The sequence below is a fragment of the Jaculus jaculus genome, chromosome 14 (genome assembly GCF_020740685.1).
Source record: "Jaculus jaculus isolate mJacJac1 chromosome 14, mJacJac1.mat.Y.cur, whole genome shotgun sequence".
NCBI lineage: Eukaryota > Metazoa > Chordata > Mammalia > Rodentia > Dipodidae > Jaculus > Jaculus jaculus.
Window position 1 is genome coordinate 69,374,841 of NC_059115.1, and position 23,457 is coordinate 69,398,297.

Below are 23,457 nucleotides of genomic sequence, written 5' to 3' on the forward strand. Positions count from 1 at the left end.
CCCTTTTAGCAAGGAAATTTTCCGTTATATCCAGAACCTTTATGAATTCTTAGTTTGTTTGATATAGGTAAGGGAATTCTTAGCCCTTAATGTAACCCATTTAAATGTAGTAAGGTAGGATTGGAACTGGGAAATCAGAAACAGGTGATTCTCTGTTCTTGACCCAGTGAGTACCTGAACTCTCTAGCTATAAGAACAGTGGAGGTAGTAGATCATTGTAATTGGTCTTCTTTCAAGTATCCTTAACTTGCTGTACTGTAGGTAAGAGCTAACAGACAGCTACTGTTATGGCTGTGAATCTTCAGTTTTATTCTTGTGAAGAGAAGGTTTTAAATTGGTATGCTTTGTTTCAAATTCTGGTCTTTAATTACAGGGTACTTAGATCTTCAGTTATTCTTCACATATATTGTTTGAGAAATTTATGCTTAACAGTATGTGCAGTATTGTATATCATCTTTAAAATGTAGACAAAGTGTGCTGTTGTTTCCTCACTTATACATGCTTTTGTCAGCTCTGAAGAACATGGAAAGCATTGATGCATGTGGCGACAGCCTTCATCAGAAGAATCGTTGTCTTCGTTTGAAAGCGGAGGCTTTGATTCAGCTCTCAGACTGTGAGTCTTCAGAGGAGGCAGTGCGTACTCTTAATCAGGTAGGCCTTGACTTTTCGCTTTCAGCTTCAGTTTCCAGCAGCGAGGTAACAGCCATCTCTCCTAGCCAAATGTTTACTTGCATCCTGATAAATCATTCATGTGCTTGGAAACTCCTAAAGTTGTTTGTTTTCTTTTGATCAAGAACTCCAGTGTTCCTTGTGTGAGGAAGTCTTTCTTTAGTCTCAGCTGCTATATTCCCTTCCCTTTGTCCTCCTGGGTTATGACCACAAGATTATTACTAACTAGGTTTCTGAAGTTTTACCTTTAGAAAACTTACTACAGGTAATTGACAGCCTAATTGTAGGTGGATGATAGTTGATTATGAGTTTATTATAGTAGTTTCTAATTTTCTTAGGCATTTGGAATTTTACATAATTGGAAGTATTAATATAGTAGAAAGTGAAGCCTTTGTGTCTTTATTCTGTTAGATGTTGGTCTTCTGTGAGCATGTTTTGGGCACGTGTACATGCATGTGTATGAGTGTTCATATATGTGTGGGTGCGTGCGTGTACGTGTGTGTGTGTGTGTGTGTGTGTGTGTGTGTGTGTGTGGATATGGAGGCCAAAGGTCTATGTCAGGTATTTTCTTCAGTTGCTTTCTACGTTGTTTTTTCAGAGAAGGTCTAGAACCCATAGCTCATTCCTTTGGCTAGACAAGCCAACCAGTACGAACTAGGGATTCTCCTGTCTCCACCTCCCCAGCACTAGGATTGCAAGTGTGAACTACCAAACTTGGCTTTTACGTGGATGATGGTGATCTGAACTTAGATCCTCATGTGTGGGCAGCACACGCTTTGCCCAGCAGACATCTCCCCAGCTCTCTGACCATTCTTTAGTTTGAACAAATATTACTGCAGTTTTGTTGAAGGAGAATTAATAGCCATTTTGTACAATTGTTTTCTAGGTTTCTGATGCAAATAATATCCCAGGACTTCTAGTCCTTAAAAGCTTGGCCTATCTGAACAAAGGCTCGGTAGATGAAGCCACCAAGGTTGGTGTTTTTTATTTAAAGTAAGTTTTACTTAGCACTTAAAAATTCATGGTTGGGGATTTAGTTCATTGGCACAGTGCGATGTGCCAGTTAGGTCCCCAGCATGTGAACACACTCACAAAACAAAACCCCAAGGGAATAAAAGTTAAGAGCCATTTTACGTGGATATGAAATTGACAAGTATCTCCTTTATAGATCATGGAAGACCTTCTTCCTTCTTACCCCGACCTAGCTGAAGTGCATGCTCTTGAAGCATTGATTCATTTTACCAAAAAGGACTATGTGCAAGCAGAAAAATGGTAAGGATGCATAGACTGCCTGTAGATCTAGGATCATACTGTATGTCTCAAAATTTCAGAATGGGTTTGATGAAGATCCAGTTTCTGAAGGCTTTAAAATACATTTCAGATGTAGCACAGCATTCATAAAGATTTCTGTGATGGATTTTTAATCCAATTAGCTGATCAGACGATTCTTCTAGCCAGTGCTGTATTTGCTATATGCTCTGAACACTTAGCACATGTCAGTGCCAGAACACCACTGTCTTGCTTTTAAAGCCCATCTTCAAAACAAAAAAAAAAAACCAAAGCAGAAATAAATTGTTTTTTCTTATCCTTGCCTAAATCTTGAAGTAGTAATATATTTTAAATTTGGGTGCCTTGTATCACTTAACTTGATTTCAGTGCAGTCTTGGAGTGTCGTATTTTACACACACGTACATTGCACATACATGCACATGGCATGTCAGAACACACACTTAATACTCCTTTCTACCCCCTTTGGTGATCTTAGTTTCCTGAGGGCACTTGAGAAGGATGCTGAGGTAGCTGAACACCACTGCCAGCTTGGGTTAACATACTGGCTTATGAGCGAAGAGACAAGAAAAGACAAAACAAAGGCTCTTGCCCACTTTCTGAAGGTAACAGTTGCTACTCTCCTTGCGTGAAGTGGATTCCACTTAAAATCAAATAGGAATCATGCACATCAGATGTTTAAATTTACTGTTTACTGAGCTGCATTGTTTTCAAGATTTAAGGAGATGTTATTAGATTAAGAGAAGGAAAGAGGAGAGAGCATATAAAGAGCTCCTGCCTATGAGAAGGCAGGGCGGGTAAAACCCGGGGTAGAGCGTGGCTGCCCATGAAGACAGAAGCAGAATTAAGCTCCTGAGCTGCATTTTCGTGTGTCATTTCTTACATAATGTATTTTGTGATGTTATGTGGATTCAAGGAGAGAGAGTTAAATCATAAAAGTATAAAAGTATATTTCTTAGAAATTTATCTTACAGAAAGTGAAACATGATCTCTGGAAAAATACTGTTTTAGCTCATTTCCACTAGTTTTATGGGTATACCCGTCTAGGATTTCAGTTTCTTTTTCTTTTAGATGTTTAACATCTGTAAGTCTTACTTTTTTTTTTTTTTTTTTTGCTTTTTTGAGGTAGGGTCTCATTCTGGTCCAGGCTGACCTGGAATTAACTCTGTAGTCTCAGGGTGGCCTTGAACTCACGGCGATCCTCCTACCTCTGCCTCCCAAGTGCTGGGATTAAAGGTGTGTGCCACCACGCCCGGCCCAAGTCTTACATGTTTTTTAACTAGTTCTTTTTTATTATTTTATCTTTACATCTTTATTTGAGAGAGAAAGGCAGATAGATAGAGTAAGTGAGAATGGGTGTGCCAGGGCTTCCAGCCACTGTAAACGAGTTCCAGACACATGCGCCACCCTGTACATCTGGCTTATGTGGGTCCTGGGAAATCGAACCTGGGTCCTTTGGCTTTGAGAGCAAATGCCTTAACTGCTGAGCCGTCTCTCCATCCCTGTAAATCTTACATTTTTATCTTGACCTAGAAGAGTCAGTGAATTAACAGTTACTCAAGCTTCACATTTCATTCACCAAAGAAATTATGGTTTTGCTTTTGTTTATTTTCAGTAAGCAGTGAGAGCCTACTTTCCTATCTGTTTTAGATGTTTTATTTTTACTTATTTGAGAGACAGAAAGAGGCAGACAAAGGGGAGAGAGAGAATGGGCACGTCACGGCATACAGCCACTGCAACTGAAGTCCAGACACATACGCCACCTTGTGCATGTGGCTTATGTGGATCCTGGGGAGTCGAACCTGGCTCCTTTGTAGACAGGTGCCTTAACCACTAAGCCATCTCTCCAGCCCTCTTATACTAATGGATATTTTGGCATAGTTTTGTATTTTTAATGAAATTGTTTCTTCTTTTAAATCTGTTTACTATATCTCTTGTGATTTTAACAATACTCATTGGAACAAACTTTTAATATCCTGGTGTCAATATTTATTTCCAAGGCTGCAAGACTGGATCCATACATGGGTAAAGTTTTCCGCTATTTGGGTCACTATTACAGAGATGTAGTGGGAGATAAAAACAGAGCCCGAGGATGTTACAGAAAAGCTTTTGAGTTAGACGACACTGATGCTGAGTCTGGAGCTGCGGCAGTTGACCTGAGTGTGGAGCTTGAAGATACGGTATGCCTCAAGACCACTTTTGCCCTCTTATATTTATTTATTTATTTGTTTGTTTGTTTGTTTTTGTTTTTTTGAGGTAAGGTATCACTCTAGCCCAGGCTGACCTGGAATTCATTATGTGGTCTTAGAGTGGCCTTGAACTCAGGGTGATCCTCCTACCTCTGCCTCCCAAGTGCACCATGCCCGGCTTCCACTTTTTTTTTTTTTTTTTTTGAGGTAGGGTCTCTCTCTAGCCCAGACTGACCTGGAATTCACTAGGTAGTCTCAGGCTGGCCTCGAACTCACAGCAATCCTACCTCTGCCTCCCAAGAGCTGGGATTAAAGGCGTGTGCCACCACGCCCAGCCCCCTCTTATTTTTTATACTGAGTATTTAAATGAAAGTGTGTGTGAACACACACACACACACACACACACACACACACACACACACACATTTGAAAATTATCATTAGTTTTCATTTTCTTTATAGATACCATAGAAATATTTTTTGCCATCATTTCTCTTTGGCTGATACTGAAATTCCTTGCTACTTGCTATTGAAACTAGTTTTATATATACCATTGTAAATTAAAAGACTAGAAATGAGGAATTAAACTATATTTGTGTATGTTACATAGGTGCTTGGTATTTTCATGGTAATTAACTTGGTAATTCTGATACTGATATTTTCTTCCTAGGAAACTGCCTTAGCAATCTTAACAGTAGTAACTCAGAAGGCAAGTGCTGGAACAGCCAAGTGGGCCTGGCTCAGGCGAGGACTGCACTATTTGAAAGCTGGTCAACATTCTCAAGCAGTGGCTGAGTAAGGCATCTTGCTTATATTTAGACATTGTAATGGTTCCTAAATTCAGTTTCTTTTATATACCAAATAACTTTTGTACATGGCCTCTTACCACGTTGCTTTTTGACAGAAGAAATAGCAAACTTATTTATAGTTGATTGGTACTTATAGCCTGTAAGGTAGTAGAATTGGAAACTGGGTTACCTCATGTACAATGTAGTGAAGCCTTTAATAGTATATAAGTACAGTAGGTTCTTGAGAAGTTTCATTCATGCTAAAAATGTTTGTAGTTCCACAAACATTCCTTGTTTTTGGACAGGGGAGACACTTGGCAGTTTGAAGAACATTTGTACTTAAGTAGCTCAAGTATGGTTGTGTTTGGTCATTCGGTTTGATCTATACTACAGGGTTAACATGCTTGTATCAAGACAGTTATTTCTGACATATGCTAACTTCTAGAACATAGGCCATCTGAAATTTTTCATAAAAATGGAAGTTGATCAGAAATTTAAAGCATCCCTTCTATTTCTATATTTTAATTGTTCCATATTAATTGATAGAAGGGTTGATAAGGGCAGGCTAAGATTTCACATGCCCTTGTGGGATAGAAAATGGAATTCTTCAAGATAATCCAGAAAAAGAGATTTTGGTCAGCATTTTGTTCTCATTCATTCTAAATTGTAATAAAGCATCCCAGTGTTAAAAGCATTCAGGTCATAAAGAGAAAGGGAACCTACTTTTAAGTGCCACATTCATTAACGGAAGGGCTTGTAATTGACTCAAGCTGTTTATTTCATATTTTCCTTTCATGTAGACATGGTTCTATTACTTTTCATTCTCTCACTGTTTCTTAAAACTTTAGTTTACAGGCTGCCTTAAGAGCAGACCCAAAGGACTGCAATTGTTGGGAGTCTTTAGGAGAGGCATACTTGAGCAGAGGCAGCTACACAACTGCCCTGAAGTCCTTCTCAAAAGCCAGTGAGCTGAACCCCGACTCCATATACAGTGTGTTCAAGGTGGCAGCCATACAGCAGACCCTAGGCAAGTACAAGGAGGCTGTAGCGCAGTTCCAGCTGATCATTGCAAAGAAGGCAGAGTATGTTCCTGCTTTGAAAGGTAATGTCCCTGAAAGAGCTTCTTTGGCTCTGCAGCACTGAAGTCTAAGCCCTTGAGTAAATTTTCTACCTAAATGTCTTGAGTAACTTGAAAAGAACTTACTTAGTCAGTAGCAAGTGTCTGATATGAACATCTGATGGTATTGCTATGGAGATTTGAATGTCAGAAGGTCTAGTTTTACTTCCAAGCATTAGTAAATAGTAAGACAAAGCTTTTCTTTTAGACTAATGGAATGATAGCTGCTGGACACAAACATGGATCTCTAAAGCAGTTGTAAATTCTTTTTTTATTTTATTTATTTATTTTTTTAAAATTTATTTATTTGAGAGCGACAGACACAGAGAGAAAGACAGAGAGAGGGAGGGAGAGAGAATGGGCGTGCCAGGGCTTCCAGCCTCTGCAAACGAACTCCAGATGCGTGCGCCCCCTTGTGCATCTGGCTAACGTGGGACCTGGGGAACCGAGCCTCGAACCGGGGTCCTTAGGCTTCACAGGCAAGCGCTTAACCACTAAGCCATCTCTCCAGCCCTGTGAGTTCTTTTTAATTGCAGCTTGTATTGTATTGTATCTATTCCTTAACAAATTATTTTTAGTGGTATAAGGAAAAAAAGGCAACTCCATTTATATATAACTTAAACTTTTAAGATTTACCATTTCAAAAGACTCTCTAGTCTTTTATATATGCTTTCCTCCATTTCTTTCACTACTTCTCATGTATTTATTTGGTGTTACATTTTAAAAACCTTTTTACACTCTTATCTTATTATGGGGCGCAGAATTGGCACACTAGGGCCTGTAGCCACCACAGTCAAACTCCACATGTGTGAGCCACCTTGTATGTATGTGTCATCTTGTGTGTCTGGCTTACATGGGCTCTTGGGGGTTGAACCTGAGTCCTTAGGCTTCTCAGGCAAGCACCTTAACAACTAAGCCATCTCTCCAGCCCTTAAAAAACTTTTACTTGATAACTTCCATACATATAGACAAAATACCATGATCATAATCCCCTCCCACATCCCTTCTTCATTGAATCTCTTTTGTCTAGTCTCTCTCGTGTTTTGATGTCATCATTTCCCCTCCTATCATGCAGGTCTTGTATAGGCAGTGCCTGCTGTGTTTCCGGAAGACGTTATTTCTTTATTGCAGAGCACCCCACCTCTTTTTTTTTTGGCTCTTACATTCTTTGTACCACCTCTTCCCCAATGGTCCCCTAGCCTTACTTAAGAGTGTGATAGAGATGCCTTACTTACCCTCACTTATTTTTGGAGAGACAGTTGTGGTTTAAATTCCTGAGTGCAGCACCTTAGGCTGCTCTGCCATCCTGACTTGCTGAGGTCTAAATTCATAAGTGTTGGTTTTGAGTAACATAATTTGGAGATTGAAATATTTTTTTTTCCTGCCTGTTTCTGTCCCTCCTTCCCTTGTTTTGTAAAACCCTTCTCAAAAGAAGGAGTGTTCACCTTCATGAGATGTTGACTGGCACTTGCAAAAACTATTTTGTCCAATTTTTATAGTTTGCTATACAGATTTTAATATAAAAAGGTTAAATCTTGTTTCAAAGCAGTTAAAATCATATAATAGAACATAGGTTTAGATAAAATCCTCATTTTGGAGCTGATGTTTGTAAGAGGAAAGGTAACTTTTCATAATTTGTAGTGTGTGCTTATTCCAACCAAACTTGCATTCCTTTCTAATGATATCAACATTATGTCTAGAGATAATTTTATAAAATATCCTTTTGTTTTCTGTGAAGTGGCCTTAAAAGAACCACAGTATGTTTATTATTTGAAGTTTGCTTTGTATATATTCTAAAGACAAGTGCAATCTTGCCTGGTTGCAGGTTTGGGCGAGTGCCATCTTATGATGGGAAAAGCAGCTCTAGCCGACTGTCTTGATGGGAAAGCTGTGGACTACATAGAAAAAGCATTGGAATATTTTACTTGGTTAGTATTACTGCATTTATTTTCTTAGTACTATAAAGTCAAATTTAGAAAATAATTTTATGACCACTCTGTTTGATACAGAAGTTATGCAGAGTATCAGGCACAAAGAATAAATAGTCATTTAATCCGGTAGCATCTGTGTTGAGCTAATATCACACTTGGAGGGAGAGGGCTTCTTGTGCTCTGAGTGGTGGCTGCCATGCTGAGGGAGTGGGCAACAGCTCTGGCAAATGAACTCGTGCTCTCTGTCCTGAGCTCTGGAAATGGAGCGTCCCTCACGGAGCGGACTGGGACACGAGGCTTCAGAGCACACTGCTTGCCGTTCAGCAGCAGGGCCTATGCTAGCCTGTTGGTAGGGAAGTATGCTGTCTAGTTATTACAGCACAAAGGCTGTAAGCAAAAAGGGGTGTGTCTAAAAAATAATCAGAAAAGTTTGAGGACATCTGGTATGTTTATAGAAGTACAAGTTTATTACAAAGTGTTACTTGTGGAGGATGACTTTCAAAAGTTCACAAATTGTGTTTGTGACACACACCTATAATCCCAGCTATTTCAGAAGCTGACACAATAATATAGTGAGATCATATCTCAAAAAGAGGGGAAATGGAGAACAAATTAGATATCAGGTACAAATTTTAATTTTATGCCTCTTTAAGCATCTCTTCTAGAGCTTTCCAAGTTTGTTCTTTTTTTTTTTTTTTTTGGTCCCCAAGCCTTCTTGGCTCACAGATTTTTACTGCTATTTTTTTTTTACAGACAGAGAAAGAGGCAGGTAGAGAGAGAGAGAGAGAGAATGGGCGCGCCAGGGCCTCCAGCCACTGCAGATGAACTCCAGATACGTGCGCCCCCTAATGCATCTGGCTAACATGGGTCCTGGGGAGTTGAGCCTCGAACAGGGGTCCTTAGGCTTCACAGGCAAGCGCTTAACCGCTAAGCCATCTCTCCAGCCCTTTACTGCTATTTTTAAGTCACATGTAATACAGTTCTTTTCAAAGGGGAAGTTATTGTGAAGAGGGCATTCATTGTTGTACCTGGCATTTAACAGTCCATGTGAACTTTTTGATGACAATACTTTAGCTACAAATACTGCCTTTCTGAGCTGGGGGCATTTTATTCTGAATGACATGTAGCACTCAAACCAATTTTGAGATGGCATATAAAATGTTTAAAGTTATAATCCCCCATTTATCTTTATTCTGGACTTCTGAGGCCTTCATACTACCACAGTTATGTAAGAGTGATAGTTATTTTGCTTACAGATGTTTATTTAGTTAATTAGTTATACTGGGGATTGACTCTGTGGCTCTGTACATACTAGCCAACTGCTTTACCACTGCGCTGAAGTCATACACTTAGTCCTGAATGTTTTGTTTGATTGTGTTTTAGTGATATGGAAAGGACGTTAGAGTTTGGCCTGGTGAAATTGGCCTTGTGTGCTTTTCATGCTGCCAGTTTTAGAGATTTTACTGAAGTGTTTAGCAGTCCGTTGCCTTATCTACTTGGTTACCTTGTACACTTTACTAAGGTATTTAAAGGAACTTGAAATAATATCTTTCTTTTTGAGCTTCACAGTGGGTTTTTCAGGCAAGGCTGCAGTGATCAGTCTTTCTCAGGAAGATATTGGGGGATGATTTTTAGCTAAACTCCTTGAGTAGAAAAGGCTATGGAAAATGTTCCATCTACTTGTCCATCTGCCTGTGACAGAGCAGTGTATGACAGCTGATTATTGAGTCTTGGCTTAAATGGGATGCTGTTTTTTATTTATAAGATCCTGAGAGAAATGGAGAGAAACATATAGCTCTGGTTTTTCTTTCTACCAAGAACAGCCTTCCTCCATCTCCAGTGTAATCTCGTTTTACTTTTAGAGCATTTTTATTCATGTTGCTCTTGCTTCTGAATATGGATCTTGATATTATCATATTTATAGCTTTCCTAGTTTTGGTTCCAGAATGAAAATGCTTTGGACCACCAAATATATTTGATATGCTTGCTGTTTTTTTGAGGGCTGGTCTAAAAGCAAAATTCTGAGTTTATAATATGCAAATGTGATTACTGCCTTAATTATTGTTTAAACAAACAAAAAAGTACACTTTTTAAAAAACCTGGTATTGGGGCTGCAGACAGGCTAGTTGCTTGCTTGCGAAGCCTGTGGGCCTGGGTTCAATTCCCTAGCGCCAGCTTACTGCAGGATGCAAAGTGGTGCATCCATCTGTGACTAACATGCCTACTATACTGGGAGACAGTGCAGAGGGAATCCAGAGCTCAGAGGAGCCACCTGTCTGACAGTCCTTTGTTTGCAGCAGCAAGAGACCTTTCTCAAAGAGGATGGAGCACAGACAGCTTCAGTCTTCTGATCTCCATGTATATGCCATGGCATGCATGTGACCCCCACACATATGTATGCACACACAAACACACAAATGCATAAAAGTAAACTTGTTAAAATTCAAATTTTAAAAAAATGTTTTATTTATTTGAGAGAGAGAGAGAGAAAGAGGCAGATAGAGAGAATGGGCATGCCAGGGCCTCTAGCCACTGCAAATGAACTCCAGACACATGTGCCCCTTTGTGCATCTGGCTTTCATGTGTCCCGGGGAATCAAACTTGGGTCCTTAGGCTTCTCAGACAAATGTCTTAACCACAAAGCCATTTTCCAAGCCCTAAATTCAAAAATTTTTTTAAATGTTTATTTTTATTTGTTTGAGAGAGAGACAAGGAGGCAGACACAGAGAGAATGTGTGTGCCAGGGCCTCCAGCCACTGTAAATGAACTCCAGATGCATGTGCCACCTTGTGCATCAGACTTTACATGGGTCTTGGGGAATTGAACCTGTATCCTTTGGTTTTGTAGCAACTACCTTAACCACTAAGCCATCTCTCCAGCCCAAAACTAATTTTTTTAAAAAATTAAATTGGTTCTGAAGGTTTTTTTTGTTTTTTGTTTTTTGTTTTTTTGAGGTAGGGTCTCACTCTGGTCCAGGCTGACCTAGAATTAACTCTGTCATCTCAGGGTGGCCTTGAACTCATGGCAATCCTCCTACCTCTGCCTCCCGAGTGCTGGGATTAAAGGCATGCGCCACCATGCCCGGCTGGTTCTGAAGATTTTTTTTTCTCGATTATTTACTTTCTGCCATCTCTAACACAAATGAAAATAAAGAAAAAAACTGCAAAATTTCTGCCTCTTAAAGTAATAAAAAAAATCTTTCCTTTTTATCTTCCTATTGGAGGACATGTGTGAATAGAATTTAGTTAAGAAGAGGTTAGTAAACTCTCTCACCGAGCTTAACTGTGGTCATTCTTTTTTTTTTTTTTTTTTTTTTTTTTTTTGATTTTTCAAGGTAGGATCTCACTCTGGCTCAGGCTGACCTGGAATTCACTATGTAGTCTCAGGGTGACCTCAAATTCACAGCAATCCTCCTACCTCTGCCTCCTGAGTGCTGGGATTAAAGGCGTGTGCCACCACGCCCAGCTTGAGATCATTATTCTTAATCAGATCACATGTTCAATTTTTCTGTTGTAGTGTTGCATACTGACCTAATTTTCTTGGAAGTAACTTTTGAGAACCACCTTGCTCTTCCCTCAGGGCCCTGAAGCATCGAGCTGATGTGTCCTGCCTCTGGAAGCTCATTGGGGATGCTTGCACCAGTCTGCATGTGGTTTCTCCAGCCAAAGTGAATGTTCATATCTTAGGGGTCCTTCTTGGTCAGAAGGAAGGAAAACAAGTATTAAAGAAAACTGAACTCCTCCATCTTGGTGGAAGGTAACTTAGAAAGATTCCCAGTCGTTGACATTTGTATTGAGTTAGAACATTATAAAAACATACCATTCATTTTTATTTTTTCCATAGGTGTTATGGTCGTGCATTAAAACTAATGTCTACATCAAATACGTGGTGTGATCTTGGAATTAATTATTATCGCCAAGCACAGCATCTAGCAGACACGAACAGTAACACAAATGATCTTAAAGAGTTGCTGGAGAAATCTTTGCATGTATGAAAATTTTTTTATAAACTTTAAAAAAAGCTCAAGTACTTTTATGAAAAAATGTTTGATAAATACTATGGTATTTTCACATAAACTCATATTTATCTTTATGCAAGTTCTATTATGCAAGAAATAAAAAAATCTAATTTGACTTCTTTCAGTGTCTGAAAAAGGCAGTGAGACTCGACAGTAATAATCACTTATACTGGAATGCTCTTGGTGTGGTTGCATGTTACAGTGGTGAGAATCGAGTAACACTTACTTCAATATTTTAGAAGGCTTTTTTTTCAGGTAACAACGTTCAGTTACTTCACATTCTATGTGTTTCAGGTGTTGGAAATTATGCCCTTGCTCAGCACTGTTTCATCAAATCAATCCAAGCAGAACAAATTGTAAGTGTTCTCCTGGTCTATGACAAAGAATTTTCTCTGACTCTTACTTACATAGGGGACCTAATTATTTCTTTAAATACATGTTTTAGAATGCTGCTGCATGGACGAACTTAGGAGTGTTATACCTTGCAACTGGAAACATTGAGGTATCATTCTCAATTTTTATGTATTAAGAATAAATAATAGTTTCTGCATATTAATGTGTAGAGAAATACTTTTCTTATTATCCAGTCTACTCTTAGATATGCTAATTGATTATAGCTGATTGACATCTAATTTATTATGTTGTATAATAAATGTATAATTTTTTTTTTTTTTTCCTTCTTTGATACTCAAGAAACTTCTGGTTTTCTACTTATGGTTTTGATGATGCAGGGATTGAATGCTGGGTCTTGTGCATGCAAAGCAAGTACTCTACCACTGAGCTTACTTTCCAGCTCTGTCTTTGTTTTGTTGAGACAGAGTATTACTGTGTAGCCCAGGCTAGCCTTGAACTCACTATGTAACTCACACTGGTCTCAATAATTTGAAGCAGTCCTCCTATCTAACAGTTCTGTTATAAATTAATTTGGTGACTGTCTACACATGTAAGAGAAATCCTTGGTACACATTATAGAGGATGGGTGGGCGTAGGTAAGGGAGAAAATGAGTTAACCTATGGCTGTGTAATTGAAATATTTGGCTTTATGCTAAATGCTAAAGCTTAAGTAAGTAGTGTTTTAGTTGATAAACTCCGATGACTAGTTTCATTATAGCCAGGCACAATCATTGCTCATGAGCTGTCTTCTTCATCGGAATATAAGTCTCCTCCTGTCACATACAGGTTATTGTGAAACAGTGTAAAGGATTATGGAATAGTAAGTTGTTTTTTGTGGCAGGGGAAACAAAGCATGCCAGCCAATAATGAAGTGTCTTTCAATCCTCTTGCTATCAAATGGGTGTGTGATTGGGTCAAAGTGCTGCAAAATAGAAGGTAGATGCCTATGTGTCAGTTTTGCTGGGATCAAAACTCCCAATCTGTAGGGAAATCTGTTGTATACAGGATTGTTCTAATACTATGTTGTGAAACATTGCGTTAAACATTGCTTATTTTACTGAACAGTATAATTTTAGTTTCAAGTTTAACTTCTCGTATTTCTTGTGCTTTTTTAGCATAATTTAAGTTTATAAAATTAATGTGATATTTTGTTATCATTGTTTTCCTAGCTAGCTCATGAAGCTTTCAAAATGGCTCAGTCTCTTGATCCATCTTATTTATTGTGCTGGATTGGACAGGTAAGGTTATAACAGTTCCCTAATACACGTATTGATATAAGTAACCTGTTCATATTAACAGTGGTAGTAATGAGAACAGACAGCATCTGAAAGCTTGTTGCATGCTGGCCACTGTGCTTAGTTCTTTGTGTTCAGTATTTCAGTGTGACTGTTATGTTCTCAGTCAGTAGGTATTACCATAGTCATCAAAGTTATTTTATTTTTCTATTTTGAATATATTTTTGTTCTTAAAAAATAACACTTCAGAGGCTGGAGAGATGGCTCAGCAGTTAAGGCGCTTGCTCATAAATCATAATCACCTGAATTTGATTCCCCCGTACCCATGTAAAGTCAGATATACAATGTGGCTCATGCATCTGGAGTTTGTTTGCAGTGGCAAGAGGCCCTGTTGTGCCCATTCTCTCTCTCTCTGTCTCTCTGTCCCTTCTGGGTGTTGTGGCATGTACCTTTCATCCCAGCACTAGGAGGCCAAGGTAGGAGTTCAAGGCTAGCCTGAGACTAGATAGTAATTCCAGGTTAGCTTGGGATAGAGTAAGACCCTACCTTGAAAAGCCACAAAATTTTTTTTAAATGAAAAAAAAAAAAAAAAAGTGCACAACTGGTTAAGATGGTAGCAGTAGAAGTAAACTTAACTTTTCTTTTTAAACATGGCTAGTAAGCCTCTGGTTCTTTGATGTTTAGGTCTGCATATCATCATTATTCTTTTTTAAAACGTATTCTTAATTCTTTTAAAATGAATTGAGATTTTCCCCCTTTTATAGGCTCTCATTGCAGAGACAGTTGGAAGTTATGACACCATGGATCTCTTCAGGCACACCACAGAACTTAGTATGCATGTAAGAATTTGTGTTCTTCTTGAGGATGTGTCAATGAATGAAGTATTGTCCTTGTTAAGAAAGATGAATAGAAGCAGGGCACACTAGCACGTGTCTGTATTCCTAGCACGTAGGTGGGGGAGGCAGAAGAATTAGAAATTCAGGGCCTTTTGGGCTGCATAGTGATTTTGAGGCCAGCCTGGGATAAGACCTTCTTTCAAAAAGAAAACAAATGAGGACTGGAGAGATGGGTTAGCGGTTAAGCGCTTGCCTGTGAAGCCTAAGGACCCTGGTTCGAGGCTCTATTCTCCAGGACGCATGTTAGCCAGATGCGTAAAGGGGCGCATGCATCTGGAGTTCGTTTGCAGTGGCTGGAAGCCCTGGCGCACCCATTCTCTCTCTCTCTCTCTCTCTCTCTCTGTCTCTCTCTCTCTCTATTTGCCTCTTTCTCTCTCTGTCACCCTCAAATAAATAAATAAGTAAATGAACAAAAATAAGTAAATAAAGAAAACAAATGAGTGGGATGTGGTACAAGGGTAATTATAGCAGTCGTTTCCACTCTTTCTTAGAAGCAGATGTACTATGTTCATGTGGAGGCCTTTTGGATTTCATCTTCCTTTTCGTGTTCAAAACTGATAAATGACATTGAGACTTAATAGATTTCGTAATAGTGGTTGAGGAGAAATTGAGACTGAAAAAAATAGACTTGAGATGAAGAGTAGGTTTGGTTGACATTTCTAGATTATGAAAATGTTTAAGGGCTGGAGAGTAGCCATTAAGGGACTTGCCTGCGAAGCCTAAGGACCTTTGTTTAGCTCTCTGGGTCACATGTAAGCCAGGTGCACAGGTAACAAAAGTTTAAGGTCGCACATGTGTATAAGGTGGCACATGTGTCTGGAGTTTGATTGCACTGGTTGGAAGCCCTGGTGTGCAAATTCTGTCTCTCTCGCTCTCGCTCGCTCTCGCTCTCATTTAAAAAAAAAAAAAGCATTAAAATTAGTCTGTTTCCACCTGTGGGAATGGTACTGGGAAGGGAAAAACCAACCCAGTTTGGAGGCCTCTGTTTTCTGCAGTGTATGTCATTTGATTCTTCTACTCAAGATTGAAGCAAATGTTGTAAATATGACCTTAGCTGTGTTTTATCATGGCTACCCTTTATTTGAAGGCACTTAACAACTACTTAAAGAAGACTAAGATATTTGTATTATGTTGTGGTGCATTATCGTATTTCGTCATTGGTACTGGTGCATTATTACCTTTGCTCGCTCACTCACTTTGGCTTTTTTCAAGACGGAAGGCGCATTAGGTTATGCGTACTGGGTCTGTACTACGTTGCAAGATAAAAGCAACCGAGAAACTGAGCTCTACCAGTACAACATCCTCCAGATGAATGCGATTCCTGCGGCACAAGTTGTTTTGTGTAAATATGTAGGTAAGATACTTGTTATGTACTAGCACAGTATTTGACTACTAAAATGATTTAAGAATCTCTAAAACTAACTCCTTCTAAGTAGGGTTTGGGGAGATGGCTCAGTGGTTAAAGGCACTTGTTTGCAAAGCCTGCTGGCCACAGACTTCCTCAGCTCTAGGTGTTTACGAGAGTGCTCACATGTTGGTCTAGTAGTGTCCCAAAAGGCTGAACAAATTGCCTTCTCTATTAAGTGGCCAGGCTAAACGTTTTCTTACTGCAGAAGTAACTTAAATTATTTACACAAAGAAGTAAATCTTCAGCTTTTAGTAAAATCCAGATACCTGAAACAATGAACAGATCATTCTCTAACAAACATGCATAACTAATTTTTAAATTATATGGTGGATCCCTATTGAGTATTTAAACTATATGTATGTATGTATTTTGTTTTTTTGAGGTAGGGTTTTTACCCAGGTAGACATGGAATACTATGTATTCTTGGGCTGGCCTCAAACATGATCTTGGTGATCCTCCTACCTATGCCTCCCAAATGCTGGGATTAAAGGCATGTGCCACCACACTCCACAAAATTCAGTACTATGTCTTTTTGGGGGGGTGGGGTGTTAAACAAAATTTGTGCTTATTAAGCAAATCAAACTATGTTATGTGCTTGGTTAAAAAAAAAATGAAAATAGAAACCTAAAAGACAGGCTGGTAGAAAAGAGAAGGCAGATTATACCTATCTTTGCTTCTGACTCTGTGCCTTGGAGGGCTGTGGCACTTGGAGGTCTGGATCTGCTAGCTGATTTTGACAGTTTTCTCAGGTGGTGACTTGAGAGATTATCCGGAAATAACTTAGACCATGTGATCTTCAATGTTTGTGCTGATGTTAGTACCTAGGAAATACATTAGATATTGTATAGTTTCAAAGGTTTGACTGCTTGCTTCTCACTACTACTTTCAGGTAGATTAGATTAAGCATATTTTTCCTTCTCTGATGTACCTTAATGTCTGATGTATTTGACATTAAATTTAAATATATTGCATTGAAAATGACCAGATCATCTTTTTTTTTTTTCTAGTGTAAAATGCTGAGTTACTGTTTTTCAAACCACAGTGACTGGAACAGAAACACTAAGAGAAATTGTTGTTAAATTAAATTATAGGATGGCTTATTAATTAGCAACACAACTGAAATTTTTAAATAAATGTTATGACCAATTTTAACATGTATTACAATTTTAAATTGCTATACTTTAGAAAAAATATTTAAACTCTAAAACAACTATAAACCATAACAAATAAATATTCAGTAATTTTTAAAATCATAAAATGATTACTAGCATTTTCAAGATAAAATTAAACCATTCTTTGATTTACAAATATATTTAATTCTTATTTATTTGTTTGAGAGAGAAGAAAGCAGAGAGAGGGTGAGGAACAAAGAGAGAGAATTGGCAGGCCAGCAAACTCCAGAACCATAAGTCACCTTGTGTGTCTGGCTTATGTAGGTCCTAGGGAATCAAACCAAGGTCCTTTGGCTTTGCAGGCAAATGCCTCAACCACTAGGCCACCTCTCCAGCCCAAAACTATTATTCTTAGTAATTTCATTGATCTTGGTAGGTAGTCTGATGTTGAATACTAAAAACAGGGGAATTAAAGTAATATTTTTGTGAATATAACCAGAACACTCATACAAAGTAAAGATATTTATGGCTTTCAGAAAGAATTCAGAATTATGCTCCAGCTTTCACAATGTTGGGTTACTTAAATGAACATCTACAACTGAAAAGGAAGGCAGCAGATGCATACCAAAGGTAAGAGGCTTTTATCTGAACTACACTCATTGTTATATTGGTTAGTTATTTTAGATTTAGTCTCATGCCCTCGAAGAAGGAACTGTGTTTTCCTAACACAATCAGATATTCATATGAAAGCTGTGAAAGTGAAAAGATCCAGTCCCACATTTTCAGCTGTATTTTGGATTCTGTTATTTAGGGTAGGCAAAACAGAAGCACCTAGATTTTGTTTTACAAAAAAAATCTTAAAAAAAATGAAAAAGGGCTGGAGAGATGGCTTAGCGGTTAAGCGCTTGCCTGTGAAGCCTAAGGACCCCGGTTTGAGGCTCGGTTCCCCAGGTCCCACGTTAGCCAGATGCACAAGGGGGCGCACGCGTCTGGAGTTCGTTTGCAGAGGCTGGAAGCCCTGGTGCGCCCATTCTCTCTCTCTTCCTCTATCTGTCTTTCTCTCTGTGTCTGTCGCTCTCAAATAAATAAATAATTTAAAAAAAAAAGAAAGAAAAAAGAAAAAGCCAGGTGTGGTGGTGCACTTGGGAGGCAGAGGTAGGAGGATCACCTCGCTGTGAGTTTGAGGCCACCCTGAGACTACATAGTAAATACCAGCGTGGTCAGCCTGGACCAGAGTGAAACCCTACCTTGAAAAACAAAACAAAACAAACAATAACAACAACAAAAATTTTTTCTAAGAGCTTGTCTAAGTTGTATTGAGTTAAAAAAAAAATAGACTGGGCTGGAGGGATGGCTTAGCACTTACGGTACTTGGCCTACAAAGCCTAAGGACCCATGTTTGACTTTTCCAGTTTCCACATAAGCCAGACACACAAAGGTGAGGCAAGTGCAAGGCTGCACATGTCCACAAGGTGGCACAAGTATCTACAGTTAGATTGCAGTGGCTGAGGCCCTGGTTGGTGAGCCGACTTTTTTCCTTCCTGTCTCTAAAATAAATTAAAAAAAATAAAAATTATTAAGAAAAAAACAAGATCCTGTTATCATGCTGGTGGGAGAGAGTCAACAAGCTAACAAATACCTGATTAGTAATAATTGATAAGAAATGAGCAAGAGAATTCAGAGGTAAGAAATAGCATTTTATTTATTTATTTTTTTCAAGGTAGGGTTTTACTGTAGCCCAGGTGACCTGGAATTCACTAGTCTCAGGGTGGCCTCGAACTCATGGCAGTCCTCCTACCTTTGCCTTCCAAGTGCTGGAATTAAAGGCGTGTACTGCCATGCCCAGCAAGAAGTGTCATTTTAGATAGACCGAGAGTAAGGGCTCCCAGGGAGAAGTACCCAGGCCTATGGAAGAAGCCAAATCCCTGTGTGCTCAGCGGTTGAGCAGCCCTAGGTATGGCTCTCTGGGAGTCAGCACAGGTGGATAAGACACTACTTACAGGAATGACAAATGGAAGATTCCTCAGATCTAAGCAAGTACCAGAAGTCTGGTCAGCTGTAAATGAGGTCTCCCAAATAGGTTGCTATATCCTTTTCTAGATCTCTACTATGTAGTTTACAGGTGTAATCACTAGATGGTACTGTAGGCTATAGATAAGTGAATTTTGCAGGTGATGGAGGTTTTGGAAAAAAACCCACAATTTTCTTAAAAGTATCCATAAACTCACAAATGAGCAGTATAAATGTATAAATGTAGTATTCTATAGCAAGCAGAGAGAACTAGACAGCTTTAAGGTGTTTGATATACTGCAGATATTATGACTCTTAACATTGGCTAAAAGTGGTGATTCCACAGTCCCATGAATACACACTACTCATTTTTGACTCATTACCACTGCTGTTTCATGCCTTATATTATTAAGGTTTGAGATCACAAATCTTGCATAAATCTAACCAGAGGTATAGTTCTTAAAGTCCATAAAACGCTTATGCTTCCTCCGCAAATTGTTTCGTACATGCTAAGGGGATGGAAAGCTTTCTGGGACTGCTTACTGGCAGACTCTCCTTCAGCGGAAGAGAGGCCACACTGAATAGCCAGGGCTTTTTCGTTGTGCGACATTCCCTCACTGTCCATGATGACTGAGCATGGAAAGAAAGTGCATGCCCCCAGGTACTTACCTAAGCCTGGAGCAACTTCAGATCTTCTGCTGGGCTCACAGCCAAGGGCACATGAAAGCACTGTTTTCTGTCTTTGTGACTCAGAGTACTAGTACATAAATATTTCCAAGAATGTCTTCTGTAAGCTATAATATGTTGAACTCTAGTACTGTGACAGTCATTTCCCATGTTTTGATTAGAAATTTTAGAATATGTCAAACTCAGTACAGTAAATAACTTCACTAGCCCAAAGGAACTAGAGATTATTTTATTAAAACTATTTTTTTCTGACAATCTAAAATCTTTTAAATTTTAAGTGCTTTTGTGGTATCAATTTAACTAACTAAAAAATAAGTATTACAAATAGTACTAAGGAATTAGTAGAATTGAATGAAAAGAAATTTTGTACATGTGGCCAGGGAAGAAAGAGTAAGATCATGCTGTTTTACTAGATAATTTGAAGTAATTTTCTACCTCCACCCCACTTTTTCTTAAAGGGCAGTTATGTTGTTACAGACTTCGGACGACAGAGATTCTTACAATGTGACCATAAGAAATTATGGCAGATTACTATGGTAAGCATATTTTTTCCATTAATTCTGTGAAGCTTGGGTTGCTCTGGGAAAGTTACGGGATTAGAAAGGTACAGATTAGTGTCCAGGGCACTGGAACAGGTAGGATATATTATTCCCAGAATTCTAGTATATGTTAACGCTTCCTATACATCTAACCTAGTTTGCCTTGGGAGGAGTGAAGTTAGAACACATGGCTTGTGTCTCGTAGAAGAGAACATTTGGAAGAGAGCTAGTCACTATCTGTAATAGAGGCCTGATTATCTAGAAGAGGACCGATTTTATACTGATTTATTGTATTTTCTTAAATTAAGGGTAGACATTACATGTCTAGGAATCCCTTTAAGACAGTATACAAAATTTGGAAGGCTGGCCAGGTGTAGTGGTCACCTTTAGTTCCAGCACTTGGGAAGCAGAGGTAAGAGTGTCACCATGGCTAGCCTGAGACTGCCTGGGCTAGAGTGAGACCCTACCTCGAACAAACAACAACAACAAAATTTGGAAGGATGGAGAAGGAACTATGCATCTAGCTTCCTGATTTAAAACAAAATAGCAGAGAAGATTAAAACTAGTTGTTTTAGAAAGTAGAACTAAGACCAGGGCTAAAAGTATAGGAGCAAAGTTTTTGAGTAAAGTTAAGGAATGATTGCCATTTAGAGCTGCCTTAAAATTGTCTAAAGCAAAACTGCAGATTGATGTTTAGCAATCAGTGCATATATCTTTTTACAAAATAGAAACACAAGATGGCAGTTCTTTCCTTTTACAGATGCAGTTGAACCCTGTCTATAAACATGTACATTTTACTGTTCTGTTTGCTGCTCCTTTTAAACCATTATATTGAAGAGTTGGCAGGACTTTTTGTTTTAAGATTCTTGTGAAGCAGAGGATATCTTTTGTAAGAAATTACATGCAGTGAAGTATCTGTTCTCTTTAGTTTTGATATTTTATATAAGTATATATAATACTTGTGAAGAAAAATTTTATCTTCTATTGAAAAATAGCCATCTATTTTCTTTTGTATTTGTCTTTAAGAGGAAGTACACTGAGCATGCAAGCTTGTAGTAACAAAGGATTGAATATAAATTAATGAAGAGCCACCACTCAAATGTAGCATCCTAAAATTCTACCATAATCACTACTGTGCATTAACACATACACTATAATTCATATTTTCTCAATAGGGCACAAAAAACTTACGTGTACTTTTGTCTGTGAAATTGTATTATGTCTATATGTGCTCCAAAAAAAATAAATGGATATGCAGACAGATGGTGTATGTAAAGGCTAGGTTTTGATTCTTACTAGGCATTTTGAACTTATTAAGCCTGCAAAGGTTCTAGCATCATATTCTTAGGATAATATTTGATTAATTTATTAAGCTTAAAAATAAGAATTTTTTATAAAATTCAACCTGGAGTTATTTTTATAACTTGGGATTTTAATTAAGGTTTACCAAAATGAGAGAGAGAGGGACTAGTTACAGCCAATAATTTTCACATAGTTTTAAAGAAACAGAGTATAAAGTTAAAATCCTTTTAGTATGTCCTATACATGACATGCCCTTATTTATTTATTTATTTTTTTTTTGAGGTAGGGTTTTGTTCTAGCTCAGGCTGATCTGGAATTCACTATGTAGTCTCAGGGTGGCCTTGAACTCATGGTGATCTTCCTACCTCTGCCTCCCAAGTGCTGGGATTAAAGGCATGTGCCACCACGCCTGGCTTATGACATGCCTTCTATTTTGTCTTTTTAACAACTTTAGCATAGACACGCCTGGCTTATGACATGCCTTCTATTTTGTCTTTTTAACAACTTTAGCATAGATTGTAATTTATAGATAGATTATAGCTACTATAAAAAGGGCAGTGTAAGTAAAGTTATTAAAAGAAGCTTAGCTAGGCATGGTAGCTCTTACCCTTAATCCCAGAACTCAGAAGGCTAAGGTAGGAAGAGCACCATGAGTTTGATGCTTCCTTGGCTACAGAGTGAGTCCCAGATCAGCCTGGGCTAGAGCGAGACCATGCCTCAGAAGAAAAAGAAGTCTGTATTTTGATGAAATTTTTTTTTTTTTGCTGGGTGGGGTGGTGTATGCCTTTAATCCCAGCACTTGGAAGGCAAAGGTAGAATTCGAGGTGAGCCTAGGCTAGAGTGAGACCCTGCCTTGAAAAAAAATTTTTTTAAATATTAAAAATAAGTTGTAGTCAGGCATAATGGCACATGCCTTTAATCTCAAGAGTTGGGAGGCAGAGGGAGGAAGATCACTTTGAATTTGCGGCCACCCTGAGACTACATAGTGAGTTCCATGTTGGCATGGACTAGAGTGAAACCCTCCCTCGAGAAAACAAAACCAAAAGACAAACAACAACCACAAATACTTTGTGTTTTGCTTCATAGTTCCGTTGGTGAATATGACAAAGCTATTGAGGCCTTTAAGTCAACATCCCTTGAAGAGCTAGAAGACCTCATAGGTTTCGCATTGGCTCTGTTTATGAAGGGCTTATATAAAGAGAGTAGCAAAGGTAAGCATATTGCTTCAAGCAATGGGGCATATCTTTTCTGGAAGTCAGTAGAGTTTAATCATGATGAGCTTACATGCAGAAAGATGTGATAGAGAGAACTGGGGTGGTGCCACAGTGTTAGAGGAACCTGACCTGGAGCCAGGAGCCAAAGTGGGTGCTTATGTGACACCTCATTTGTGTGTTAACGATGAAGAGTCCTTTCACTAGTGCTGTGAGGTAAACATTTATCTCACGTGGAAGGAAATGGAGGCACTCAAGGTAAATAGATGAGTTACCATGTGAAAGCTTATTGCTATGCGGTGCTTAAATTAAGATTTCTGAGAGTTGCTGGAGAGATAGCTTAGTGGTTAAAGCACTTGTTTGTGAAGCCTGGGGACCCATGTTTAACTCTCCAGGTCCCACATAAGCCAAACGCACAAGGTGACGCAAGCTTGGCAGGTTGCATATGTTTACCTGGCATGCCAATTCTCTCTTATAAAACAAGATTTCTGATAAATGAAGACCTCAGCTGTTGTTAGTAGTGGTAGATTTTGATTTCTCCACAAATGTCAACTGGATAAAGTCTAAACATATGTGCTGGTCATTTTCAGTATTCTGCTGGGTGATGTTGCTGGTCTGTGCCGGAATCCCCCCCCCACCCCCCAGGATTTTTGATGCTGTCCTAGT

The 23,457-nt window shown here is 38.7% G+C and overlaps 1 protein-coding gene across 3 annotated transcripts in view; it reads left to right on the forward strand.

The window, feature by feature from the left end:
* Ttc37 (tetratricopeptide repeat domain 37) overlaps nt 1-23,457 on the forward strand; it is a 77,721-nt gene that overhangs the window by 27,917 nt on the left and 26,347 nt on the right. For all 3 annotated transcript variants that reach the window (XM_045133591.1, XM_004651614.2, XM_045133592.1), the window contains 19 exons: nt 512-651; nt 1,556-1,642; nt 1,838-1,941; nt 2,435-2,561; nt 3,957-4,136; nt 4,815-4,939; nt 5,781-6,034; nt 7,875-7,977; nt 11,560-11,736; nt 11,824-11,968; nt 12,124-12,202; nt 12,293-12,354; nt 12,444-12,500; nt 13,561-13,629; nt 14,391-14,465; nt 15,735-15,876; nt 17,579-17,672; nt 20,198-20,275; nt 22,667-22,791. In XM_045133591.1, the coding sequence (XP_044989526.1) occupies nt 512-651; nt 1,556-1,642; nt 1,838-1,941; nt 2,435-2,561; nt 3,957-4,136; nt 4,815-4,939; nt 5,781-6,034; nt 7,875-7,977; nt 11,560-11,736; nt 11,824-11,968; nt 12,124-12,202; nt 12,293-12,354; nt 12,444-12,500; nt 13,561-13,629; nt 14,391-14,465; nt 15,735-15,876; nt 17,579-17,672; nt 20,198-20,275; nt 22,667-22,791 (2,223 nt within the window). The remainder of the gene's footprint in view (nt 1-511; nt 652-1,555; nt 1,643-1,837; nt 1,942-2,434; nt 2,562-3,956; nt 4,137-4,814; nt 4,940-5,780; nt 6,035-7,874; nt 7,978-11,559; nt 11,737-11,823; nt 11,969-12,123; nt 12,203-12,292; nt 12,355-12,443; nt 12,501-13,560; nt 13,630-14,390; nt 14,466-15,734; nt 15,877-17,578; nt 17,673-20,197; nt 20,276-22,666; nt 22,792-23,457) is intronic.